At 38.6% G+C, this 16,766-nt stretch overlaps 1 protein-coding gene across 1 annotated transcript in view; it reads right to left on the bottom strand.

Moving 5' to 3' along the window:
- Nucleotides 1–8,858: 8,858 nt before the first annotated feature.
- The window catches only part of TRIQK (triple QxxK/R motif containing), a 41,841-nt gene continuing 33,933 nt past the window's right edge, over nt 8,859–16,766 (bottom strand). The window contains exon 3 of the mRNA XM_010289247.1: nt 8,859–9,402. Coding sequence (XP_010287549.1) covers nt 9,289–9,402 — 114 coding nt within the window. The 3' untranslated portion in view covers nt 8,859–9,288. The remainder of the gene's footprint in view (nt 9,403–16,766) is intronic.

Genomic DNA, 16,766 nt, shown 5'->3' with positions numbered 1-16,766 from the left:
TTGCTGGTGGATCTGTTTTGGATATTTGTCTGTGAGGCATGTAATAGTGGGGTATCTGTATAAAGATATAATTTAATGAACTGAGAGCTTTATCTCTGCAGCTCTCTGTTAGGGCAGTTAGGTAGCCTGGTGTTTTGTAATCCTGTTTTACTTAATTAAAGTATTCCTGTTGGCTGGGTGGAAAGATGTGTTACCCTGTTACTAGCACATGATGAAAGGAGGCAGACATCGTTAGTGTACATGGCTCCTTCCTCAGACCCCATCAGAGCTCAGGCCTCTGCAGTTCCTCTGGAACAGAACTACCATATTTCTCATTGAATTGTTTTTTTTTTCTCATACTCAGCTGCATAGATTTCCCCATTACAAGTATTAAACTGTTTGGTTATCCATAATGTGCGTAGACTTTCACAAAGGTTCATTTACAAATTAACCCCTGCTCTTAGGTTATGGAAGGTTTGTTTTAGCACTTGCAGTTCCTATAATCCTGGGTTGTTAATGAATTGGCGAAGTTTTCATCATCCTTAGTATGAGAGATACTTCTCATGATCTTGACCCTTACTCCTGAAGAGCAAGATTGCACTGGGATTCTCTCATAAGTTTTCTTGGGTGTGTGCTGTTGGAGGAGGTAGCACATAAGAAGAAGCATCTGGCAGTACATCTGCATCCAGTCCCTGCTGACATCCTGAGATCCATCTGCCCGGGCTCACTCCTCCCTTCGTACGGAGCTTGACATACCTGGTATCCCACTGCCAGACAACCTCAGCAAATACTTCTCTCTCCAAGGGAAGCTGAGTCACTTTTTCAGTGTCTTCATCTTGTGTTATCTCATTGCTAAGCTGACAGAAGAATATGCCATCCCTTTTCAAACAGCTCACAGCTGTCTGGAAGGAATCGGCCAAAGACCCTTGATCAGAGCAAACTGGAAGGCCTGATCTAGATGCAAATATCAAACCCAGTCTTTTCCAGACCAATGACCCCGAAGTTTTAATTCTTTACAAAGGACACGAAAGCTAAGATGGTAACAGAGGTAAATGTTGATGAGTGGATGTGACAGATCTGTTCCTCAAGGCTTTGGAAGAAAGCAGCAAGGAAGCGCTGAAGGCCCCCAGGCCAGCTCCATAGTTAGCTGAGCAGTTGAAAGTCAGTTATAATTTTTTCCTGTTATTCTACATCACTTTGTGTTATACATTATTGTACATACCCTCTGGTAGACCCTTTCAAAGCAACTGAATAACTCAACGCTTAACAAGGATATGTTAATTTTCTTGTTTAAGTTCTGGGGAATACAAGATCATTTTTCATTCTGAGTTGGCAATGATGATCCCCAAACTAGAGGTGGAATAGGGGGAATAATAGCTTTGTGGAAACTACCCTAGAGATCTGTACCGTAAGGAATGATGAATATATGACAGAGGAGTGATGCCTACTTTTATCCTTTATAAATGCGGAGTGTAATGAAAAATTCCTTTCTGTATTTGTATTATCTTTTAATTTTAACATGTTTTATGCCCATGCACAACTGCTGTGCTGCAGGAATGATTCTTGTTTCCAAATGCCCTTGTTCACAGGGAGTATTTTTTCTTTCTTCTATCTGTGTATTTTATATGTACAAAACAGAAGTTATCTTCTGTACATAGAAATTCATTTAGTAAGAGACACCTCTTCTGTGTATAAGAGCATAACACAGTGTGACAGAAACACTTGCCCCGTGAGTTTGAGGGTGCAACAATCACAACATAGATTGTCTCAGATGTGTTGCCTCTCCATCGCCCTGTAACACTGATATAGTCCAGTCACGCAGTGTGTGTACGAGGTTGAATAACGCATGTGCAGAGTCTCTTAAGCATTTTTTTTGTTCTTTTTGGTTGCCCTTCAGGCATTGCCGACTCCATTATATCAGCTTAAAAGTTTCCTCACAGAGAAGGTAAAACTTGTTGACAAGGAAAAATTTCAAAAGCATTGCTCTTGTTAGAGTCACAGACCTGATATATCTGTGGAGAATTTACCAAATTTCAGCATCGCAGCCTTTGGAAAAAGTCATACATATTACAAGTAATTCCTATTTTGATGCAACCCTGAAGCAAAGGGATGTAATTACCATTTGTAACCTTTCAGATGAGAAGTTACATTTGACCAAACTGTATCACTCATAAACAAAGCCACTTTTCTATCAATTAAAAACAGCTGATGACTGGTTCATGAGAAAAAAATATTTCATGTATTCTCATGAATAACACAATCATGTTTATAACTTGTCTTATTTTAACGTGAACTTGCAAACCTTCATGTATAAGGGCAAGGACAGTCAAATGGCATTCACCAGAACAGAGCAGGTTTTTAAGGGCTGCTCTTCAAAATAAAAATCCATATAGCGCACTGGGAAAATCTCCCCCACGTATATTGCCTCACTTTGAACGAGTTTGTGGTTTTGGTAACGATCTGAAGAAGCCGTTCTACTCTCTTCTCTGTTCAGCACATCCCGTTATGACTGGAGCAGCAGAGCCATGGTGGCACAAAGGTAAAGTACCGCCCGAGAGGAGCAGCTCGAGAACGGCTACGCTTAATGAACAGAAAAACACAAACATGACTGCCTGCCTTTTAAGAAGGAGCAGTCACGAGTTCATTAGGGCAGTGAGAACCCATGATACTGTTGTGAAAGCAGCCCTGCTTTAAGTAGACAACCATAGCACCTCAGCTCATCTTTTAAATGAGAAGCTGAAGGAAGCCATCAAAAGGGAAGCAAGCAATAACCTGACTTTCACTGTGCAGGCTGCTCTGAAGGCTCCTCAGGCAGGAAAGGCTAAATAAAGCTGCCCTGAATTCAGAATTTGCTATCTTTCCCAAACCAGGCAAAGTCTTACTATATTTACACAGCAACAGCTACTTGAGGCCTCTTCAGCTACAGCCAGGCGAGAGCAGGGGAGATGGCAGGTCACCCCCCAGCCCCTCCTTGCAAAAGGATAAAGTCTGCAGCTTTCCTACCAAAAGCAGTGGGCATGAGCCTGGCATTTTTTGACTGGAAAGCAGTCCCACAGACACTATGGGAAACAAATATGCAGAAACAAATTTCAAAGGGACAACAAAAGACAATTTTTGTTGGCACCTCCCTGAGAACCTAATAAATAAAAGCAAAAAGCCTGAGCATCTCAGCTTCTATTTATTTGTGGTAACAAATCAGGCACCAGCGATGGTAGGAGACTCACCCCGTAGGTTAAGCTCAGCTCCGTTCTTTTTTGTAGCCTGTCCAAAGCAACCCAGGGCCGCAGTTCTACTCTAAACACCAGCAGCTCCCCACTGAGCAGGGGTGGTGCTTTAGGAGTGCAGAATCAGCAAAAGGGCTCCCCTGCCATTTCCCTCCCTGTCCCTCCTCTCTGCTGATGGTATCACAGAAGGTATCTCTAGAGAAAGGGGGACATTGCCAGTATCAGTACATTTACAGTTAACTCAGTAAGAGAACACACAAGCTACTCTAGCTTGGCATAATGTGACTTTTTTTATACATGAAGGCAACAGCAATTAGCCTGACTTATGCTTTATGTAAATCCCCCAAACCCTGTTTACAAACCCTGTTTATTCCTCACTTAAATAAATGCGCCACTGATCCAATGAGAAGCTGCTTCGTTTCAGACATCTTTTATCTCCTCCTGGCCCTTTTTTTGCCCTATGAAAAATAAGAAGTTGAGGTAGCTCTGATTTGGTATTAGAACTAGCTTTTCTTCCACCCTCTTGTTCTTGAGCAATGCGGCGAGTCATGAGCTGGTTGTCTCCTGGAAGAACTGGCCATTTTACTTTGATTTTCTTCCACTCTCGTTCTCAGAGTAACTGTGGTAGGGGAATGACATCAGTTTGTCACTAAACTCCATACTCACCTCCTGTCGCTTCACTCTCTAAAATTCCTGCAATCTCTTTGTGAAATGGCAAACTCCCAAAGATCTATATGCTGCTCAGATTTTTCAAGGTTCAGCAAAACAAAGCTTTTCATAACTCACATTCATAACTGACCTGAACAAACACCTTTTAGGGAGAATTTGGGCAAGTCATGAACTGTACTGCTGAGCTGCCAGCTTTTATCTGCTTTTTTAGTGATACAGAATAAGACAACAAAATCAAGCCTATTGTTTGACTAGTCATGTATTTATTTGTGGTTTTAACATGCAAAACCAGTATAACAACTAGAGAAGTTAGAAAAAATATAGCACTGAAAAAAGTATTCATGCAGAATGAGGCTTCTACTTGAACTACCCTCCACAATCACCAGTTAGTTGATTTGTCCCATTATTTATAGTTCATCATTACAACTGCCAAAACTGGCAACCGCCAGGATTGTTGTCTCAATTAAGGACAGTAAACAGATTGTCCCATTTTTTTTTAAATGAAAAAATCTAAAATGTAATACTTCACAGTTTAACATGTTCATTCATTTAAACAAGCTAAAAAATAGTGGTGTGACATCTGCTTGAGAGACGCTGGTACCTAACATTTTGGCTGTTTCCCCACCAATTTGGTTGTGATTAAGGGGGGATAAAAGGAAGAGCAGAAGATTCTGTTAATTAAATGCACTGATGAACTACAAAAAATATTTTTCCACTCTTGGAAAAGCGTAGAAATGCATCTACAAAAGAAGGTAGTACAGCAAACTAAGAGGATGATGGGGAAAAGTGTTGCAAAATATCTCCGTCAACTCTTTCAGGGAAAAATATTACAAGCATGATCACAGACAATCTTTGCCAGTTTATTCATCTCCTGGATTCATTTCCCAACGTGCAGGCATAATCCACTACAAAATCTTTTAAGAAGCAGTTCCAACAACACATTTCTGCTGTCTTATTGATGTGCCATATTGTTATTTTCTTAGTCATAAGCACCACTAATTATTATGCTACTGTAAGTAAAACTTGAAATGCGATCAAGATCTCTAGTATCCTGTTTGTTGGCACTCTAACTTGCCTAGTCTGCATTTCAAGTACAGTCCTTTACTGAGAATTGTCCTGAATGCATTTGGCCTTCACCAACTGGCTCAGCTGTGCCTTATAGGCACAATCCCATATCAGAGCAATATGAATCATCACTCTACCAGGAGCTGCTAGCAACATTTTCCTCCCTGAAAGGGCAGCATTCAAAACTTGGCCCTAAGTCAGCAGATAAGCCTCTTCCATGGTAGCAATTTTCATGGAAATGGGATGAGAAGTTTTGTAGGGCTTTCACTGTCCCTTCCTTTAGTAGGGCTGTTTAAAAAGCGTTTGTTTTCAAACACAACTTGTTAGGTCAACTAACTCTAGATGACAACTTAAACAGATGAGTTTGCTCATGTTGCGTATGTTCACAGTTATGTGTTGTGGCATAATCTCAGAGTCTACATGTCGTCCCTGTTACAGCTGGTCTGATGCATGGAAGGAGCTATGACAGATCCTGAATCACATGATGTCTATATGATATGCAACAGTGAACTTTAAATAAAGTGTTCTTCAAGAAAAATTTAAATATATCTCTAGGGTCCATTAGGGAAATGCTTAACATGCTTCCTAAGCTTCCAGTAAAATACATTCTGGACATGGTCCTACATGGACTCTAGGAAATATAGTTAAGGTCTTTCCTTGGCAATGTTCACCAGCAGCACTAGTAAAACTACTATATTGATGCTTCTCTCCTGAGGTGGCCTACATGCTGGTTCTGCTTTTATAGGATCAAAGGGAAAAGGAAAACTGCTGGGGAAAGATTTACTGAGCAAAATCACTGCTGGAAGACTGTCGTGCCTTCCTAGGCAGAGCCTCTTTCAGATGGGGCATCTGCTCCCACCCACAGCGTGAGGACTCAGTCCAGGCATCTCCTGCACAACCTCTGCTGGAAAAAATTTCAGTTTACTCCACAAGCAGAGGGCAACAACAATACTGACATCTACCCTTTCTCCAGAGGTGAATATCCTCGATAAAACCTGCCCCGTTAAGCCAGGGCTGCTGTGTAAACAGTTTGATCAGCAATCTTTCTTTGAAACAAGCGTATAAAAGTATTAGTTTTATAATAAAGTCAATCTGTCTGAAGTTGATGGAAGCTACATGGAACAACTGTGTCTGCAGAAAGAGATCTGCTCTATTGGTATTGGGTAGCATGCCAAGGGAAGTTCTCTTTATTGTCTTTTAAGTATTCATAGGTTACACTTAGTTTTAATATGAGCTTTGGGGCTAGAATGGCCTAGAATAATCCAGATATTCTAAAACTGGTGAATATCACTGCTCACGTTGGAACATTTGTTTAGATTGCTTTAATGTCCTTTCAAATGTATATATAATTCAGTGTGATACATCCAACATTAATAAGAGCACAAAAATAGTAAAAATACATTTATTATTAAAATAGACACTGAGCAACACATACAAAGATAGGTGGTCCAAAACCAAGGGGCATTGAATCTCAGATATAAATAAGGGAAAAATAAGTCACACGTTTGCAAGATTAAAATCAGGCTCTACTTTAAAGTATCAAGCATGGACAACGTAGTGCTCCAGAAAAGCAGAAATAACTTCAGGTCAGATTCTGATTTTCCCTTGGAGTAAATCAGTTGTAATTTCAGTGAACTCAGGGGAATCATAAATTAGTAAGCTCAGAATCAGACCTCAATGTTAATATTGTTGTGCTTGTGCCTTTTAGGAAACTAAGGATTACTAATTTGATGAGAAGTGGGTGCTTTTAGCTTTAAAAAACTATTGACATAGTCCCATTAGAAATTATCGTACTGATAAGAGAACAAGTGTATTTGCTGCAACATTTGCCATGTATTTCTACATACACTGAACAGAAGTCCATCCAGTTTATCTAAGCAAAAGGAAATTTTCTTGTTACATGAGAATCTCTTTCATGTGAATGAAAAGGCCTAACCTAAACGAAGCCAACAGATAAACTGCCAACTATGGCACTTATGGGCAATATGGACTGATAAGCCACGGATCAGGGAAGCTGCTTCAATCACACATATACGTGCTTCGGATTTTGTCTATGAGTCATAATGATGGGAAATGCAATCCTCCTGTCCTAGGAAATTCATGTTCATAAATTTGACAGTAAGACTAGCTTGCTTTTTCACATAACTGATTCAGAAAGCAAGTTACAAGACAACCTGCACGAAGGGGATAACTACACATTGTTCTCAGGCCACACATCACCCAAAGAGCTACGTGCAGGCATTAAGCAAGCAATCCTTCCAGCATTTTACGGAACAAGAAACTTGCTCATGCAGAGTAACAGGAGAGGTCTACAGCTTCTGTGACATGTGGTGTGGCACTGGTGAAGTGAAAAGCATGTCACATCCAAGAAGACAGCTTGTGATATAGTTTTTCTCCCCGCTGAAAGTCAGGCCATGTGTCAGATGATAATGCTTCACCATAAATGCAATGTGTTGTTAAGCATTTGGTCATGTGTGCGAGTATTAGCGGACTATAAGTCATATGAATGCATAAATATTAGGATTTTGAGTCTGTAACAGTCATAATTAGAAGCTGAGAAATATTTGCACATATATGTTTATGCTTCTCTTTCATATTCTTCTCGGAAGACTGTTGTACTCTGAATTTCTAGAGGAGCTGTTTTGCATTGCATAAAGTGAATGAGGAGTACGACAGATAAGAAGTGGATCCTTAGAGACTCATAGTGTATATGGTCATAGTCACTGTATGGCTTAAAAATTAATTGTATTGATCAAAGTTCCTTAAGTGGTGATAATGGGACTGTGTCAATTTAAAATAAATATATTTTCCATTATAATATCTGCTATGATTTGTATCCCTTTGTCTTCAAAAACACTACAAGAAATATTAGTCAGGCATTTCTGGAACAAGTGAGTAAATATCTCAGTTGCAACTAAACCTTAACATTGAGCCCTGAAATTGGTATCAAAGATAAAATCAAGCTAGTTTGCTAATAGAATTTCAGAATTATGATAACTTTTCTGGAAGTAATCTGTCTGACTCCCTTGCCCCATTCAGCACCAATGGGTCTATGCTTTTCTTGGTATCAAAGTGAATCCGAACTAAAGAAAGACTGACCACATTTTTAAAAGGATCAAAACTGAACCTTCACAACCACAAGCTCAGTTATATGCCAAAGCCAAAGCAAAACAGGATAAAGCCAGAATTCTACAGCTCCCTGCAGCTGCTTTGACATACCAACTTCTTCAAGTGGCTTGTGGTTATCAAAGGGATCAGAAATGTTATCTACAGTGCATACTCTGAAAGGTGCTTTGCAAGAACTGAAGCATGTCACAGGTTCAAGATTTTCCCAATTATTAGTATGCATAAAAAAAGGTTTCTTAATACTTACAACTTCTCACATTAGTTTGATGATTAAAATGACTGTATAACTGGAAAGCAATTTTTTTACAACATCCCCCTAACAGGTAGAGCAAGTTGATACCACAAGCAGCAGGAAGAGTATAATTAAAATACGATTTTGACTTTATATCAATAATAGAGCAATACACTAATTAAAACCAACATCGACTGAACTTTCTATTTACACTAGTTCAGACAGCACAGGAGGCAAAAAACTGTGTTTCAGAAGCATATGCGAATGTTAAGAGCTTCTGTCATCCAGGTGCCATTTCTGACAGAACACATGTGTGCTGAACAGTTGGCAAAAGAATGAAAAAGATTACTGCAGATATATGGGCACACAGAATCTGGGATGACATAAAATTAAGTCCATATAGGAGGTGACAGACTGCTTCTAAAAAGATACTTTTTTCCTACAATTTCTTCCATCTTCGTGCGGGCGCGTATGCACACATGCACAAGAAAGATTAAAAGGGAGAGAAAGGATGAGGGGTTTTTGATATATTTTAAATACAAATCAAGAAGAGACTTTTTATTTGGTATTTCTGTTTTCTTTTGGGAAAGGAAAAGGAACCTAATTTGTCTATTAGGAAGCTTTGATTCCTAAATTTAGTCAAGGCAGACTCTCCTCCTGTGAAGTCAGCATCAATACCCATGATAATAATAGCACCTGTCTTTTGACATCAAAGTTCTCTGCCTGAGAAAAAAATAATGTAAACAATAAACTTCATGTATTGTACTGCTGCTCCTGGCTTTGGTGTTAACCAAATACACTTGCTGGGCATGAGTGTTCTTCTCCTATTTTGGAGATCTGGAATGTAGAAGTGACTGATGTATTGCAAGACTTTCTTATGAACTTGGACTGCAAGAAATGGCATCATTTACTGTCTCACAGTGAAGGGACTGTGTGTTCCTACGTAGTCTTGTTCAAGCTGAAGAAATCTTGATGATAGATTCATTGCATCTGCTAGTTTTCATCTGGATCCAGATCAAGGTCAACTTCACTGGAAATGTTAAGATAAAAGAAAGCATAGAAAGCCAACAAAAATACCAGTATAGCTGCAAAGACAAGGGCAACTTCCTGTAGAAATAAGAGAAAAAAAAATAAAACAAAACCTGTCAGAAATAGAAACATATTTTCAGATAAATCAGGAATAAATATTATTTCCATTCTATAATGCACATCAAAATAACATCAGACATAGGTAATTGCATAAGACATTGATATTTAATGATTTCTGCTTTGTGATTACCATTTCAGAATGTTATAAAATCCATTCACTTAATAAAGATTTTGGTGAGTCTGATATACTGCCAGAAATAGGATATTTGGCTTAAAGATCTTTTGGTCTGACCTAGAAAGAGGAGCTTTACATCCTTTTATTATGCTACTCCTTCTTTTTTAAAAAGAAAAGACAGAATTCACAAACCATAGTTTTGAACACAAATTTAAGTTATGAATTTACACTGTGAATTTTGATGTTTTCTAGCAATATGTTACTGCTTTTTGCCAACAAATTTGTAATTTTTTAATGAAGCAAACACAGTATGGTGGAAGTCAATGAAAATTGCTACCTCTACCTCCCAACCTCCTGGCATGCAGTACAATATGGAGCTACAAAATCCTTCAGAATTGGACGAAACTTTTCTTCCTTCCCCTCTGCAATAAGGCAAAAAGCACAACAATTTGCACTTGCCTCTCTTCCCATAAAATATTATAACTTGCTGCATCTTCCTTAATTAACATAAAAGAGTCTTCCAAAGTATACATGGATTTATAGCAGCTTTCAGAAGCAGAAAAATGTTTTTGTACTACACGTCATACTCATTATGTGACTGCCTATCATCATATTCTATCTTAAGGCTGGACTCTGTTAAGCTCCAGCTTTAGCTCTCAGATATAATAAATCATAGTATGATCAGCCTCTTTATAACACTACTTCTTTCAAAGTCACAGTATTTCACATTTTTCAGTTTTTATTTTCCTGGAAAGCACAGCACACTTCGTATAGTGTTGACTCTCATTTTGCTAGACAATGAAAGAAGAAATACAAATTTGAGAAAAATCTGTATGTTCCTCAGCTCACAGAAAGTGCCAGTTCCACAGCTAACACCACGCACCGCTTCATTCCTTATCACCCCGATGCATTTTTAAAATCATGCACTGAGGTGCTCAAAAGGAAGAGGTCAGTTTGTACGCCCAAAACCATTTTCCCTCTACAAAATGAAGCAACAACCCCCCCTCCAAATCTCATCTTAACCTACAAACGATCTACATCAGAACAATCCAGCTGTATACTTGAAAGGAGAGAAGGAAAACAGTTCAGTGACTTCGTAACAACTGATCTGAATTGGTACAGAAGACTCCATATCAAATCTACTCTGCCAGTGGGACTGAAAGGAGATGCCTACACCGCACCTAGACAATCAGACAACCTTTACTGTCCACAGAGACAATCTGACCCTCTTTGGTGTAAGATTCATTCTCTAAAAGAGGTCAGGTGAATTCTTCCTAAAAATGCCTGTTTCTACCCTTAGACTAGAAAGGGAGTGGAGATGGTATCTTTGGTGTGGAGACCTGCACTGTAGGATGAATTCTAACCAGTATCTCTAGATTGGTGGCGGCTCTGTGATCAGCTTTGCGTGTCCACTGCCATGAAGGAGTTAAAACTGTGTTAGCTTCATGTTTTAAAGTTTAGCCCATCATCTGGCATTCTTCTGTAGAACAGCATTTCATTTGCATTTACATGAATGCATTATATAGTTTATCAGAATGTTGGATCAATAATTCAACATATGCCATCTAATAAAGTATGAAATACTACTGCCTGGTTGGCGTATGCTCTATAGGAGTCCCTGTTCTATAGAAACCTTTGCTTTACATTTTATGCGGATGATTAATTGAGATGTACTTTACATTTATTTTACCACATTAAAATAGCTCCTGTAAATTTGCCGAGGCTGTTTGCTACAGATTTCAGCCACATTTTCCTCTTAGAAATATATCATCCTCTGAAGCTCATCCTCCTGATTTCATATGATTTGATTAAAAAAAAAAGAAAGTACATCTAATTCACTAACATATTAAAGGAAAGTGATTTTTGCTTTGTTGCAGTTGCAACACGTCAGTATCTCACAAAAGGGCATGGCAGCATCAGACAGGTTTCATTTATTTCCTTGTATCCACAGCTGTGCTCCCAGACCCATCTGGCCACACAGCTACTAATCTTAAGAGGATGTAATAAACAAGTGACATACAACTGCAAGCTCCATCTGCTCAGGAGAGTGGACAACAAAACCGTACAATGCAGGCACCATTCACACTTGACACAGAGAGCAAATTCATTCCAGTATTAAAAAGTTTTTTCCCTTGTTCGGCTGCCACGCTTTCTGCTTTACAATAGGTTCACCCTTCCTCTCCCTCCTCCCCTGTCTCCCTTATGAAATGCAGCAGCAAAATTTTGGGGAATGTTTGCATTAAAGGTGTGTTTTCTAGGAAGTGGAACTAGGAAAATCTTGATTTTTATTCTCAGGCTGACCAGTAACTGCTTTGACAGAAGTAGTTCCTTAATTCCTCCGCCCGAGGGTTACAGGGAATAACACTGAGATAACGCTGCTACTTTCCTTACACAGGAATTAGGAACTGGGTGGCTGGACCAGTATTTAGTAACCCTGGGAATGAAAAGCCTTATTGAAATTCCAGGTTTAAGAATTATACAGTAACTTTAATTTTGAGTTACTGAAGAAGGCAGAGTAATAAAAATCTAAAATAAACAGCCTAACAAAGGACACCTGGCTCTCAGCTGAGGATATGCACTCTTAAGAATTGCATCCAGTTTATGAACTTTTATAAACATACATTTTGCAATGTAAATAGAAAATGAGATGCTACACCACTATACTGTCTTTGTAACAACAGCATATATTGTCATTTTAATTTGTTTTATACTTATCAGGCTTTGCTATTTGTATTTTAAGCCATGCATAGAAATGAAACATTAAAAAATATTCCCCGCTTGGCATACATAACTCCCTTTCTCTTGCACTTTATGGATCATCCCCATCATCCCTCTAAGAAATCCATTTACTCAGAGGATTTCACCATGAATAATTAACCAATATAGAAAAAGTCCTATAGAAATAAACTTAAAATGATCACAGGGCTTTTTCTCCTTTTTTTCTTTTATAGTACGGTACAGAATGCTAAGGAAATAACATCCCTGCTCTCAAATCCCAAAGTACAGTCAAAGAAGCCTTTAAAAGGAACAGAATTTTCTATTATATTCTCTTGTATCTAGAATAATGTATGTAGAACCCTACTGATTTCAGCTTTGTTACGTTTTTCAGAAACTTTTCCATAAAAGAAACACACGCCATTATAGCATAACATAGATTTAATTCTCCTATCATTTTTTTGTCAGTTTTATGTCTCTCATGCCAAAATACTTGGATAGTGTCCTCAGATTCACTCTCACAGAGAAAGTTGCAGGTTTGGGATCTAAATGAGGCTAATTAGGAGATGAAAGAATAGGGGACTAGGTAAGGAAAAAATGTTGGCTATAACACAAACCTGGACACTGTGTATGGCAGCATCATATCCTACACGTATAGAGAAATTTGACACTCTCAGGAAATTTAATGTTTTTTACAAATTTTTATTGTCCACCAAAGAGAATCGTACCTTTTTTATCTGAAACCAGCTTAAAACTAGGTGAAAGAGTACCACAAGCTGCTGTTTTTGAAATGCTAAACTATCACCAGCTATTTCTGAAAAGAAAATCATGCTGACCAAAGATACCTGTAGAAATAAAACAAACATACATGGAATTGACAACGAACTTTTTAATCCCATATAATTTCTAACTGGAAGACTTCATCTGGACATTCACTGTGACCATTTGTTAGAATTTCAACAAAATCATATTTAAAAATGAATGTTTACTTCCTTAATGCAGGTCATTCTACATCTAATACAAGGCAACAAAAGTAGTTTACTAACTTTTATCAGTAATTTTGTTATAAATGTTATAAATTTTTTACTGTTAAAATTTTCAGATGGAACAAAGTTCATTATGGTCTTAAAGAATGTGAACAGACTACACAAGAACAAGGTAGAGAGACATTTAAAAGGCCTGGCTATATGATGAAAAAGCAACAGGATTCATCTGAATACAGCTAAATGCAAGATAATATATACAGGTATCAAAGTTGTAGACAGTACTTACAAAGTGGAGGTATCTGCCTTGAAAAACTGCGACTCTAAAAAGGTCTTTGAATTTAAGTGGTACCGCTCCCTCAGTGTGATCTCTGGATGTGCAAAGGTGGGGGGATTTCCAGTAGGGAGATGACTGGTAGTTATTTCATCATAGAGAAGAATAAGAAGTACCTTAGTTACAGCATATAACTATATATGCCATATGCCTGTATTTAAGTAAGGCGCTTCACAGTGTGGTGTCCTTCTATCTCGTTTACAAGAACCTCTCAAGGTCCAGCTGCAGTTAGATAGCTCAGTCTTGAAATAAGGTGCCATTTCCTAGGATCAAGAATGACTGAACATTCCAGTTACCTCTTGGGGAAAATATGGCCTTCCATGGCCATGAGCCTTTCACGGTCAGGTCTCTCAAAAAAAAGTACATTTTTATTTACGTATTGGGAAGAATACTTCAACTTGGGCTTGTGTGAAAGGAGGTCCTGGCTGCCAGCCTGGGAGTTGGCAAACTCAGCCCTCCAGTCTGCTCCTCTCCTTCAGGGCCCTGGGAAGACTGGGATTACTTACATGATCAGTGCTATATTCTGAACCCCTGAAGTACCAAATTTTGAAAAGTAACTCATGCTTCAGCGCTTCAGACTTTTCTATACAGGATCAAAAGAAGTCTCCTTCTCTTTCAGGAAATTTCCCTCCAATTGTATCGATTTCATTTCTGTGATTTGAGGTTTTGTTGTTGTCAGCTATCATTTGAAGTGTTAGAGATTGGTCATAAGTAGAGACCAAAGCCTGAGAAAGATTGACTACTGCTCTGAGATAGTACAGAAAATCCTCCTAAGCTCCTGCCTGGTGCATCTTGTTCACATGCTCAAAGCCACCATGATTACTGTACTTATGTGTACAGGTCAGATGGGAGCAATCTGATTTTGTACAGGTTTTTTCCTCTCCCTTCCATTTCAAGGTCAGAGATCAAAGTCCGACTGCTGGCATCACTGGGAACACCACATTTTGTTCACTGGTGACACATTAAGCTGCCCTGCTCTTGGTGTGAGGTGGTTTGAAGACCCAGTATTTTGGCCGTTATGAAGTGCTTGGACTTCCTAGGAAGTATTTGAATGAAATTTTATGATCTGTAACATATAGAAGGCCAGATCAAATGATCTAATAGTCCCTTGTGGCCTTAATTTCTGCAAAGCTATGAAACTATATTCCCAACTTATCTTGGCAAATGTAGTTCACTAACTTAGCAGATTATGAACAGCGTGAAACCAGAGAATACCCTTTGCCAAAATACACTACGAATGTCTTGTTATCTATTCATACATAACTTGTTCCAGATGAGACAAACTCTTACTAGTAAGCTCGCTAGCTACACAATAGATTAAGTAGATATGCAAAAGAATGACAGACAGTAAGCTCCCACTTTTTTAGGAAACATTCTTTCCTTAGCTCAATCGATGTACTGTGTTGCTAATAATTCTCTATGGAGTGGTGTTCTGCAGTCAATTATGTCTTTGCAAGTAGGTGTAAAATACTACTGTTCAGATCTGTGTCTGCCTTTCAACAAGAGAGAAAATTTCATTATCTATCCCACAGACCACTGACTCATTCTTGCAACCTGTGAAAAAAAACTCTCCCCAAGAACTCCCACTACTTTCAGGCTCTGCATACCAAACCCCAGCTATCTGGGGCTGAACTTCCACATTCCTCAAACCATTTTCTGCTTGCCACCCTCCTGCTGGCACCTCTTCCTCGCCCGCTGGGAGCAGAGTTAGCACCGACAGTGCAGATACCCCTTGCTGCTCCACCTGGTAAGAACGAGCCGGTGGGCTTCCACCAGCACGGGCGCCCCACGGGGGACAACAAAACAACCATGCAGAGAAGGTTCAGAGGCTTCCTTTTGGGTACTGCTACAAAGAATTTTGTCTTCTCCAAACACAAGGAGACATACAGCATATTGCTTTCTGTCAGAGTTGTGTCTCGAGATGGGGGTCCTTCTTTTCTAAGAGATGCCATATATTTTGGCACTGTCTGCATTAGTGTCATATATATGCAGAGCCAGCACAATAGCTCTGCTACAATATTTAATTTTTAAACATGTTTAAAGCGCAAACATTACACTCTGAGTACTAGCATGGTCACCCTGCTTGAACTAACTTTTGATAGTTATTAGCGCTTAGCTGCTTCTCTGACATTATCAACAGGGATAAAATCTCTCATTGGGGAAATTAAAAAGTACTAAATGCCAGTGACTGAAAGAAACTTTGTTACTTTAAACCTTGCATTAAAATGACAAGGCAATCAAAGTTTGACAAGACAAGCTAATTAGTATGCCAGCAATGAAATGTGAAGGATCTCCAGGGGATTGGTTCTCAAAAGTTTTATGTCATTTATAGGACCTTTTTTTTAAGCAAATGTTGTCAGCTCTCATGGTGAAATACACAACAGTGGAATTTCATTATCTTCATAGAAATTAAGGACTAAAATCCCTTCACTGTTTTCCAGTCCTCTTTTTTTTCCCCCCTAAATACTACACCAGGTCTTAGTTTACAGACACAAATATAAGCTCTTCAGGACACTAGTGCAAAACAACTCTAGAGGCATCAATGAGCACCAAAAATCCTATTGTTTTAAGTGGCAGTTTGGTACTTACTGTGTTAGGTATTTCACAGAATTATAAAAATATTCCTTTTTCCTAGAAAGCTTGTACTCCTCCATGTACAATAAGGATATTCTTCCTCTACAATAATTTTTTTAACTTATTAACTATTAACTGCAACTTAGATTTAAGATGATAATGTAAGAAATGTTAGTATGCTGCATACTGCATCATGTACTGAAACCTGGATAAACAAATAAAATGGTAAATACACATATGTATGTGTTTTCTCAAAGATCTACAAGAACTTTGGACATTTCTATTTAAAGTGCTGCTTACTTATTAGATTGCACTGTAGTTACACCACTTTTTTTTCCCTCAACACAGACTGAAGTTAACCAACTGTCACAGCACAGAATCGGGGCCTGCATCGTATAAAAAGACTAAAATCCCAGCCTTTGGAAAGTGAATCATGTCACTTATCACTGTCAGAAAACTTTGCTAATATGAAGTGACAACTGTCATGATATCTTCCCAAAGGAAGAGCTCAGGCACACTCAAAAGCTTTGAATATGAGGAAACAATTAAAGGAATGCACACTTAAGCCTCAAAATAGTTTCATGAATGTACATAAACTGAT

The sequence above is a fragment of the Phaethon lepturus genome, unplaced genomic scaffold (assembly GCF_000687285.1).
Source record: "Phaethon lepturus isolate BGI_N335 unplaced genomic scaffold, ASM68728v1 scaffold25056, whole genome shotgun sequence".
In the NCBI taxonomy this organism is placed as follows: Eukaryota; Metazoa; Chordata; class Aves; order Phaethontiformes; family Phaethontidae; genus Phaethon; species Phaethon lepturus.
The sequence above is the reverse complement of the archived record's forward strand: the minus strand, read 5'-3'. Positions and strand labels throughout refer to the sequence as shown.